Below are 12,207 nucleotides of genomic sequence, written 5' to 3'. Positions count from 1 at the left end.
ATTAGTTAAAAGAAGTTTATCCCCATCTTTCAAAGTAGGAATTGGCTTCTGGGGCTTTTTCAGAATTTTAGTTAATTTCCAAAAAGGCTTTGAGTAGGGTTTTATATCCTCTACTGCTTTAGCAAAATTTTCATTACGAATGAAATTTAAACGACGTTTGATCTCTTTTTGAAGGTCGCAATATATTAATTTCAAATAAGGATCCCTAGTACGTTGATATTGGCGTCGACGAATGTTTTTCAGTCGTATCAAGAACTGAAGATCATCATCAATTAAAGGTTGATTAAATTTATGTTTAACTTTAGGTATTGAAGCGGCTTTAGCATTGACTATTGAAGTTGTCAAATTTTCTACAGCCAAATCAATATCTTCTATTGAATTCAGTGGAACGTTTACATCTAAATTACGTTCAATAAAATTCATATATCGCTCCCAGTTAGCCTTTTGAAAGTTAAAAATTGATTTTAAAGGGTTTTCAATGGGACTCTGGGATAAAGAAAATGTTACTGGAAGGTGGTCTGAATCGAGGTCCGCATGAGTAACTAATTGACTACAATGCTCGCCTAAATCCGTTAGAACCAAATCAATTGTGGAAGGATTTCTAATTGAAGAAAAACAAGTATGCCCATTAGGATATTCAACAGTATACCTAATAACCTGCAGAGCAATCATTAAACAAAATATTCCCATTAGAATTTGATGAAATATTATTCCAAGATCGGTGTTTTGCATTAAAGTCACCAATAATAAAAAATTTAGATTTATTTCTGGTGAGTTTTTGTAAATCTCCCTTCAAAAAATTTTTCTGTTCACCGCTGCATTGGAAAGGCAAATATGCGGCAACAATTATAATTTTCCCCATAGAAGTTTCTAATTCAATTCCAATTGTTTCTAAGACTTTTGTATTGAAAGAAGGAAGAAGTCTAAATTTGAGACGACTATTGATGACAATAGCTACACCCCCACCTTGTCGATCAAGTCGATCATTTCGCAAAATTTTAAAGAAAGCATTGCTTTTCAAGTTATTGTCTGGCTTTAAAAAAGTTTCAGTGATGGCAGCAATATGTATGTTTTGGTTTTTCAAAAATAAAAAGAATTCATCTTGGTTAGCCAGCAAAGATCTAGCATTCCAATTCATGATATTTAAACATCTATTTGGATCCATGAGGGAATCGCAAAGTCATAATAATTTTGTTAGCATAATTAAAAGAAGTTTGGAAAGCTTCAAACATTGAATTTGCTTTCAACATAAGTTGCATCATTTCCATTAAATTTTGATGCAAAAATTTTAATTTTTCCTCAGTAATCTCACCCAAATCAACAAAATTCTGAGGATCAGAAAATGAAGGAGAAGAACAAGTATTTGAATTTCGGGGATTTTCCCAAGCCTTCGCATGAACGTTGAGACTTGGTTTTTTCCCATTTTTATTATTTATGCCTGGAGAAGGCAACCCATTTTCAACCACCTCTGAGAACGATAAACAACGAGTCTGTGGCGCAGAATCAGCCCAGGTAACATTAAAATCACTTCGGGTATTACCCAGCCGTGATTCCAATGTAGGCCGAGGCTGACTGCGAACAGGCAGATTGTTTGCCGGTCCGACGTGTGAAGACGAAAAAGAGGAAGGAGGAGAAGAAACTTTTCTGGAAACTTTGGGGTTTTTTCTAGAAGCAACAATTTTTGCCCTAACGGGACATTCTAGAGAATTCGAGGAATGATTACCTGCGCAATTCGCACACTTAAAAAATTCTGTTTTTGGCTTATCACCACCAAAAAGGCATTTAGATTTTTCATGATCGAATGAGCCGCAAAACATGCATCTGGCATTCATTCTACAATTTTTAGTGCCGTGACAAAAAGCTTGACAACGACGACATTGCGTAATATTTTGAAGAAAATTGGTAGAAGATTTACGAAAAGGTTCGAATTTGACTCGACAATGAAACATAAGACGAGCCTTTTCAAGAATTTGCAAATTATTAACCTGATCCTTTTTAAAATGGATCAAATAAAGTTCAGGAGCAAAACCAACACTACTGGTATTATTCGTGTTGGTTCTTTTCCTCATTTGAATTACTTGAATTGGAGAAAAACCTAACAAAGAATTTAATTCAGCTGTGATCTCATCCGGTGTCTGATCGCCAGTGAGACCACGAAGTACAACTTTAAATGGACGATCACTTCTAGTGTCGTACGTAAAAAATTGGTGTTTTTTATTATTCAAATAATTTAAAACCTTTTGAAAATCATTAAAAGATTCTGCCAATATACGAGCAGTTCCCCTTCGACCGATCTGAAAAGAAATCTTCACATCCTTGACGGAAGTGACGATTTCTTTTCGAAAGGCATTGAAGTCAGGAATCGTGACCGTTATGGGTGGAATCTTTTCGTTTTTAAGAGTATAAGAAGAAGAAGGTTTCTTAGTACTCTTATCAGAATTAAATATGAATATTTCCTCATCACCGATGTTATGAAGGACATCGAATGAGTTGGAAATTTCAACTTTTTTGGGCGATGGACCTGAATTAGGCTCGGCAATCCGTTTCCTACCGGCCCTTGAGCCGGCCGATGACTTCCCCATGCTGGAAAGAAAAGAGAAAATATGAATAAAAGAAAATGAAAATAATTTTAGCACTGAAAAGTGCTGATTGAAATACAGGTAAGGAAAAAATAAATAATGTAAAATGTTCCTGCAGGTACACAGCAACGATACGATGCTCCGGCGTACGTGTTGACGGCTCAACGGTACAGATGGAAGTGACAGTCGCAACGATGATTTCATCATGGTGAGGGTCAAAATGCATCAAAAGTAATTCGGAACTCAATATCTGCTTAAACTCTTCGAAAGACTGTTGACATTCCGATGACCAGTTCCAACGACAATTCGACTTGAGAAGTTGATCCAGAGGATGTCGTAACCGATGCATTTTTGCCACGAATTTTGAGTCAAGAAATGCCCGCAGCTCCTGCAGATTGGTTGGAGGAGGCATATTCGATATAGCTTGTAGTTTATCTGGGTCAGGACGAATTTCAGAGCTGCTCACAATATGTCCAAGGTATTTTATTTCTTCCATAAAAAATCGACATTTTTCAAGCTGCAAATGGAAACCAAAATCTTTAATGCGATCTAAAGTTGCACGAAGATTGTGAAGGTGGTCTTCGGCATTTCGTCCGCCGACGAGCACATCACCCAGATAAACACGAACACCCTTCAATCCAGAAACCATGGAGTCCATTATCTTTTGAAAGGCCCCGGGTGCTGGTTTGACCCCAGTAACGGTTGAACCTGAATAACCCACGATGCGTGTTTATCGTGAGCAAATCCTTAGATTCATCGTCAACTTCGATTTGCAAGTAAGCGTACGATAAAACAATTATGCTAAATATGCGCATTCCAGCAAGAGAGGAAAAAATATCATTAGGAATGGGGAGAGGATATTTGTTTGGCGGGAGAGCGTCGTTCAAGCTCGTCGAGTAATCTCCGCATATTCGTACACTGTCACTCGCCTTCTTGACAGCTACAGAAGGTGCTGCCCAGCACGAATATTCGACCGGAGTAATGATGCCGAGATCTTCCATTCGTTGTAGTTCGGCTTCCAGAGCTTCGTGGGCTGCTTGAGCAACCGTACGTCGTGGTACATACACAGGCTGAGAATTACTTGCTCTGCGAAGTAGTTCAACCTCCCCGTGGTGCAGAGTGGTATCGTGTCTACAGACTTGTCACCTGTAGATGTACGGCCAAGAGAACTACACGTCACACTTGGTACAGTCAGCTACCGACGGGCTGCGTGCCGAGTGTGACAAAAACGTGGTGCGACTGGGCACCTTGGTACCAGTGCTCAGTTGCAAGAGGGAGGGGTCGTAACGTGTATCGGGTAGTCGCGACCCCGATATGCGAGACGACCAAATGTTCGAGCGGGTGTTGGTCGAATTCGCGCGTCGGGTGGTCCTAGCCCTGATTCGCGGATATGACCGACTCACGACGGGCAGAGGGGCCTTGTGCCGTAATATGTGGCGCCCGTTGGATGGGCCTCAGGATGAGTCTCGAAGAGTCGAGACGGAGAAATTGTGGGATTTGTGGATATCTCCAGACCCGAGGAGAGGCGAGTTGTTCTCGTCTTGAATTGGGTCAAGAGACGTACCGAACGAGGGCCCTCGAGACACGAGGAGAGGTGGTAGAGTCGCCTCGAATTGTGACAAGAGGATGGATGTGAGAGGGTCTCCAGTCACGAGGAGAGACGGGTCAAGACGGCTTAAATTGTGACAAGAGATCGAATGTGTGGGACTCGAGTCACGAGTAGCGGCGAACGGACTGCCAACCCGTGAGTCGTGAATCGTGACAAAGAGTGGTTGACGATTGCTGGTGTAGCACGTACAAAAACGAGTATTTGCCGTGGAGCGCATTGCGCGAATATGGTCTTCCATCTCGGGTATAGCCTTCGTTGCAGGTCCGGATGGGGATTATGGCCAGAGGCCCCAGGTGAATTTTATGGCGTAGGGGTACATAGTATTATGAGTCGTCCAATTGCACCCATGGACCCAGAGTAGCAAACTGGGGGGACGCGGTGGCTCGCCGTACCTTGGAATGCAATCCGTAAAATGGATTTACCACCTGGGTGATCAACTAATAAAAAAAAGGCTGCGAATTTGTCTTCAAGTACAATTTCACCTGTGTCTTAGTGCACAATCTCAAGGAGTTCTGGAAGAGCTCGGGAAACATTTGCTGTAGCTGTCGCACCTGATCATCGGATCCAGACTTCACGCTGACTCTGTTGCACACCGAAGACAATGGAATGGACCATAAGTTGAACGAATCGATCCCATCCTCGTCGCCAACTGTTTTGTACCTGTTGTGTCACCACGAGAGAAAGACATTCCCGGTTTTGGCAGGAGCACCAATCGCTGTCGATTCAACACGTCTGGGAAGCCCCTCTCATCCACGTACTGTTGCAGTGATGACCGGAACATTTCAGGATGTTCCATGAGCGCGGTCTTGACTGCTACATTAGGGATGCCATCCGGACCCGGAGCGCAGTTCCTACAGCGAAATCTGCTCCTCTTCACTCGTATCCCAGTCGTTGGGACCCTCGGCCATGTAACTTCCCCGTGCTGTGGGAACAGCTCGTTGGCGATTTCTCGCAGTTTGTAGGGACACGATTCCTGTGGCGCACCTCCGCTCCGCGTCTTGGCCATAACAACTCTGTAAGCGTCCCCTCAGGGGTTGTCATTGGCGTCCTCGCAGCGTTGCCTGAATCTATGTTTTCTATCTTTGATATCTCATGTTTCTCTAATACTTTCTAATCTAAGCTCAATGATGTAGAACTTGAAGTTCTTAGATTAAACATTTAGTGAAACTTAAGAATTTTGCTGGTGTATTTTGTTCACAAATCTTAAAATAAAGTTTTTTGAGAACCCTGGATCGTTTTTTTCGATAAGTGAGTTGGATAGAGGAGAGTCTACTCTATATTGTGGCAAATATTCGGAGGTGCCGATTTTTTTTTCTTGAGATAGCTCTTAAAAATATACCGTGAGTTTTCATCAATAACTTTTGTTTTCTTCGGTCGCTTTCTTTTGAATTCGGCTTTTCTTAAACATTTCGATAAGAATTAAAATGAAAATGTTATTACCCTTCAAAAATGGGCTTTTTTTTCAAGGGTAGCATTAATCAATGTTAATGAGTCGGGATGGTCGAACGTGTTGACGCATCATTAACAGAGATAAAAACCACTCTTAAAAAGGTTAGCTCATTTTTGAAGCCTAATAACTTCTATATCTTAATTCTTATCAAAATGCAGTCTTCGGATGAAATATTTGTCATGATTTTAGAAAAACCGTATTCAAAAGAAATCGACCGAAGGGAACTAAAGTTATTGATGAAAAACTGGTTTTTCATGTTTATCTTGAACAAAATGTCACAAACTCCCATATAAACTTCAGGCTCGTTGAGCGACTCCTCCCCGATGATCCGATCTGGCCCAAATTTGGCATGAGATCTTGTACTTGGCCTAGGATTAATTTTATCTAGCAGCGCATAACTTTTTTTTTTTAAATTTGGGTCATGGGGGGCAGGGATGCATTTTCTCTAAGGAGAATCTCCGCGGTGCGGGTTTTTCGATTCCCCACGGAGTTTCTCTGCATTTCACCACGGAGATGTTCAACTAACACCACCGGAGAGATTATATTGAACTCAACAACCGAGCGTGAGAGTGGGAGCTCTATTGTTGTGAGAGTGGGAGCTCTTATGTTCACCACATACACCACCGAGAAAACCGATCGATCTAGTTATTGAACACGTAAACATTGCAGGTGATTGTCTACATTTAGGGGTATTTCGTGTGATAGTATACTTGAAGGGGCAGTTCCAATAGGACTAGCAATAAAGAAACAGTTTGTTTATCTGAAGAAGAAATGTTTTACCAATCCAAATCTATTGCTTTCAAATCTTATTGAAGATTTCTAGAAATAAAAATGTTTATTTTGTTAAAACTTTTTTTTTTAATTATTACAATTTTCTGAAAAGTTCGGGCCGAGTGAACTTATTGCATAATTCCCGGGAATTTTTTCAAGTTTTGTCCCGGATAAATTCGGGCAATCTGGAACATTTCTTATTGATTGAATTGTTCAATTTTATGTGACATGAATCATTAAAAAAAATGCAAAGAATATGGAAAAAAAAGTTGGATTTTAAACTTCAATTTTTGTTGATCCATGTTGAAAATGAGTATTTGTATTATTGGAGTGTAATATTGTTAATTTAATATATTTACATTACATTTTTCCATTTTGATGACAATTGTCTCCAGTTGCAACGATGGATTTTTTTTTAAATAGATTTCGTTTTCATCAGATTACTAAATTTTTTAAGCTTATTATACCGGGCTTTCGCAAATTGCTATCTTCTCGTAGAAATAAAATGATGTTTTTGGTCGAAGTGATTTTTTGAATGTAAATCAAATGCTTTGGATGGTTTTTTGACATCTACCAAAATAAATCGATCCACAGATGCATCACTCAAAACGATTAATTTACGAACGCCCCCCGTAAGAATGGCTAAGGAATGGATACCTACTGTCTTATGGCACATTGCTTTCAACTTCCTGCTTTCCTTACGTTCGGCAAAGCCAAGTCACAAAAAAACGCAGGTGATTCTCGCCGGTGAGGAAATTTGCCACTCTACGGAGCTCTACGGTGTAAACATTTATGCTCCAATGTGAGGATCTGGTGGCGGTGCGAGTTTAAGTTAGTGTATATGACACTCGAGTACTTCGATAGCAGATAGAGAGTGGTGAAAAACTAACAATCTCTCCGGAGAGTTAATGACAATAATACTGCAGTGTTGAAATTCTCCGGCTCCGTAAAAACACCACGGAGGAAAGCATCCCTGATGGGGGGCACTCTAATGTACATGTAGTTTTATTATTGTATTTTGCATTTTATTTACTATAGCAAAAGTCCGAAATCGTAGTTATAATTTTCCTTAAAGGTCATTAATTGCAAAAGCATTTAACTAGACGTCAGCAGAGATAATCTTGGAGAATAGCGATATATTGTATATTTATTAAGTGAAGCGAATTGAAAACTCTTTTCTTACCAAATGTGCTCCTACTCGATGACCAATAGATGACCTTTGAGTCGAATGACTTTTGTTCCGACTTGTCAATCTCGTTCAGATTGGACGAAAATTTGGAATCTGTCGATTAGAAAAAAAAACCGGAGAAAAAAGAAACAGTTACCTAAATAGGATCGAACAATTTACGGGTTCTTCCAAACAACGGACGGCCAAAAAGGTTTCTAAACTACTAGTACGGAATGCTGCCCCGGAAAACACCTCGTCTTCTCTCAAGTGTAAATTTAATTCTATTATGTGCTGATGGCCACTTTGGGATTACAAAGTTGAACAACGGCAAAAGGAAAAAGTTAGGTAGCAAAAAAGAGGGAGGGTGGGGGGAACGATTTGTTCGGTGTTTGAAAAAGAGGATTTATGGATTATCATTTTCCGGGCGGGATCCTTTAGACGGTTGTCGTTCAGCAAATATAAAAAAAAGGTCTGATGAGGGCCTCTGGGCTGATGATTCAACCTTTTTTTGGTGCCGGCATGATGAAGCACATGTCCGGGATCTTCAAGGATGTGTGAATGAAGGATGGCCGACTATCTTCGATAGTGAAACTCACTTTTATCCGCCGTGTGCACGGAATACGAATTAAGATGGAATTGTCCACCTCCTCCTGGGCCGTTGCCCCCGTGATGATGCGAACCCCCAGAGAACCAGGTGTCATTCCGACCTCCGTTGTTGGGCCAAAAGTCTACCAGCTGGCTGTCGGCCGTCGTCGGGGGACCGGGAGATGTTGTAGGCGGTGTGGATGCTGGAAAAGTAGAAGATATAAAAAGTGGAACATATGAAGATATTTTTTAAGGTTAAATACAAGAAACATCTTATATGAACTAATTTATTAAGCGAATACCAAATCTGTCATATTAAAAAAGCTTCATATATAAGGTATCATCCACTTATTACGTACTGCCTCAACGTATTTAGCACCCTCCTATCTGTAAGTGAGAAAATTACAAGCTATGGTGGTGTTTCTACTATGAAAATTGAACATAAATCGGCACAATTTCTCACTTATGTCTTTTCTAATTGGCCATTCCATTTAATAATATTATAATGAAAAAGAATATTGGAAAAGCTTACTGTATAACTAACAAATATTGGTTACTCATCACATGAGTTCTTGTTTACTTTTCTGAAACACTCTCCTGAAATTCATGACTAAACAACAGATTGACCATCTGAATGACCATTCCAGCTCCGGGAGCCATCCTTGATAAATTGGTGCTATAAAATGTTAAGCATTTCTTTATTGATACTAGAACTGGGCTCGTAAATCAAAAGTTAAGAAACTGCCTGTATACCCTGGCCCGGTTTGGGAAGTTGTCCGTTTGCCGCAAGGCCGCAGAAAATCATCTTCCACGGTTGGACAGTTTTGGTGGCGTTTTGCTGGTCCTACAAAATTTGGGTTTGAGGCTCCTGCGTTAACAAACCCATATAGCATGAGTTTTTGGCAGCAACGTTAGTAAATCAGATGACTTTGCCTGGGTGGAAGTCGAAAATAAAAGAGGGTTCCCTCCGATGTGATGGTTCAGTGGTAACGCACAGTGGGATTTCGATAAATTTGTTAATTTTCTTAATCTCACTAACAGATCTTCAAATTTTCTATTCCGAAGAATCTTTAAAATGCTGTTAAATAGTTTAGATGCAGTAGCATCCAAAAAAGGGTTGATGCTTTTAAAAACGAAAATGGATGCAAATTTCGAAAATTGTTAATAACTTTTTCAAATTAAATTCTGTTCTTAATTGGGTGGCCTGTACCAGATGTGATTCATTAAAACCTCTAAATTCTTCAATTTGGGTGACTGAAGAAACTTTGCTTAGCCATTTGAAAATACAGCGCAGAACATCAAACTACATATCGAATACAAATGCGTAAATTGCACAAACATTGACAATTCAGCAGATTTGTAGCTTTGTACACCCAAATAAGAGGTTGCAAAAATTCAATATTCATTTAGCAAATCTCTGTGCCGAAAATGCGCTGAAAGATTAGTATGCCAAAGATGATATGTTTGAAAAAGCACTACTGGCATACGGACTCGTGCTCCCTGTGGAAACCACATAATGCCAAATTGACGATTAAAGAACATCCACGGTGTATAAGTACTGGAGGTCCATTACGATAGCGATAGATAAAGACGAACTTATGACGAGTGGTTTTGCCCGTAGATGTGTCATATAATATGCACTGCGGTTCTCATATTGAACTTGACCCACATACTCCCAAGAAAAAGGATTCATGAGCACTACATTCAAGCGAATATAGAAAAATATTTTATGAGTTTTTCATCCTATTGGATAATTCATCCCAGAAACAAGAAAAAAAAACCACAGTGTCGTAGGTAGTAAGTATCGAACTCATTACACCATTTTTATATCGTCTTGCCATTCCGACATCTTAACCAGTGTACTACCTGAGCTTGATGCACAAGGGATATTTGTCATAGGCTATCTGCCACCGATCAGTCACTAAAAAATGCACAACGGTGGCTTCCTGGCGTTTAGCCTTCTTTCAAGGTAGTAGTTCTTTGTCTTCTGAAGGAAACAGAAAAGGGAATGGATTCCCATAGAATGGGAATTGTATTTTGCTTACTGCCTACTGTAGAGAATATAGGAACTTATGTGAGAACAAAGTGAAACAAAAATAGCCGCTTTGATCATTATAGCTTATCAATCAATCACGAAAAATCTGTTAATTTACTAGGAAACTTGCCTTTTTTGTTGATAACTCGGAGAATGCCCCGAAACTAGCAGACAGCCTGAAAAATTTTGAAAACATACAGGTTAATCCTCAAACGGTACGGAACATACTTCATGAGAAAAAATACCGAGATCGTGTTGCTCTGAAGAAGCCGTTTGTATTTGCTAAAAATAAGAAAAAGCGGCTGGAATACGCTCAAAAGTATGTTCTGGAACCGGAAGAGTTCTGGCAGAACGTCATTTCCACTGACGAAAGCTGATTTTTGGGTCTGACGGACATGTAAGAGTATGGCGTAATCCAAATATTGAGTTGGATCCGAAAAATTTGTGACAGACGGTGAAGCACGGTGGTGGCCATGTAATGGTGTGGTATGCTTTCAGCGCAAATGGCACCGGAAACTTGACATTCATTGACGGAGAAAAATAAATAGATTTATCAGTCATATTTCACGTCTACAGGAATATAAATATGATTGTTTGGTTTTGACCCGAAAATACGATCAAACCAACCATCAGATTATACGATTAGTCTCCAGGGAGTTAGTCTTCTTAAAGTTCTGAAGGACATACTGAACCGACGATCATGGCCGTTTTACTGTTCTATGCGTAATTCGAAGACAAGTAAATCAACAAATTTCGGAAAAGCTTTTACCGTCATTCTTCAGGTCAACAATCAGTTTCCGGATGTCAACGGGAATTTTTTTTTGTGATAAGCAGACATTTTCCTGTTAATTAAATCCACAAATTGTTGAAATCTACTGATTTATGCTAGGTAAAGTTCATTTTACTGTATTTATCGCTCAGACCACTGGAAATTGTCTTTGCTGAGATTCAATTCACGTTTCTGCGTTTGACAGACTGACACATAACTGTTTACTTGACTTATATTTGACAAATGCCTCAGTGTACGGACAATTTTTTGACGTCGTTTTTGGGACTTTCTATACAAAATGAATTGGATTATATTTAAGGTTTAATTTATAACCATTTTTAATACTGATCTACAAAAAGGACTAGTTTCTGCAGCGAATGATGTAATTGTAGTATTTTTATTGACTGAAAAAGTGCACTTTTTGATTGTTTGGATTTCAAGGTACGTGCTGTACGGACAATTTTTTGATACAGTGTAAATTTTTCGATACATTCGTTTTTGTGACGTCACACTCCGACGGCAACAAGCTGGATTCCGATCCGGACGATCATGTGTGGACCACATCACAACGCTACGAATAATACAGGAACAAATCAACGAATTCCAGGACTCTCTTCTGCTGGTGTTCGTTGATTTCGAAAAAGCATTTGACCGACTGAACCACGAAAACATCTGGGCTGCTCTTAGACGAAGAGGGGTCCCAGAGAAACTAGTCCATCTCACCGAAGCACAGTACGAGGCATTTTCGTGCAAGGTCTTGCACGACGGTGTCTTGTCCGAACCAATCCCGGTAACTGCTGGAGTGAGACAAGGATGTATTTTGTCACCGCTGCTTTTTCTCAACGTAATGGATGAGATCTTGACTGGATCGATTGACTGTAGACCAAACCGAGGATTGCCGTGGAATCCTTCAATCATGGAGCAACTGAACGACCTTGACCTGGCAGACGATATTGTTTTGCTCACCCAAACACAACAAGACATGCAGAGCAAACTCGACGACATCACCGAAAGCTCCAAGGCAGCAGGTCTCAAAATCACCGTTGGAAAGACCAAGTCGATGGAAATCAATACAGAAAATCGTTCCAATTTCGTGGTATCTGGACAACAGGTTGAGACAGTGGAGTGCTTCCAGTATCTTGGTAGCCAGATTACGCCTGATGGTGGGACCAAGAAGGACATCGAGACCCGGATCAGAAAAGCCCGATTTGCGTTTGCGAGTCTCCGAATCATCTGGCGGT

At 40.1% G+C, this 12,207-nt stretch overlaps 1 protein-coding gene across 2 annotated transcripts in view; it reads right to left on the bottom strand.

Moving 5' to 3' along the window:
* Nucleotides 1–12,207, bottom strand: part of LOC129740981 (lachesin-like) — a 343,414-nt gene that overhangs the window by 21,302 nt on the left and 309,905 nt on the right. For both annotated transcript variants that reach the window (XM_055732646.1, XM_055732647.1), the window contains exons 9-10: nt 8,174–8,365; nt 7,593–7,691 (exon numbers count right to left, since the gene is read on the bottom strand). In XM_055732646.1, the coding sequence (XP_055588621.1) occupies nt 7,593–7,691; nt 8,174–8,365 (291 nt within the window). The remainder of the gene's footprint in view (nt 1–7,592; nt 7,692–8,173; nt 8,366–12,207) is intronic.

This window comes from Uranotaenia lowii, chromosome 2, assembly GCF_029784155.1.
Source record: "Uranotaenia lowii strain MFRU-FL chromosome 2, ASM2978415v1, whole genome shotgun sequence".
NCBI lineage: Eukaryota > Metazoa > Arthropoda > Insecta > Diptera > Culicidae > Uranotaenia > Uranotaenia lowii.
This window is presented reverse-complemented; position numbering and strand designations above follow the sequence as displayed.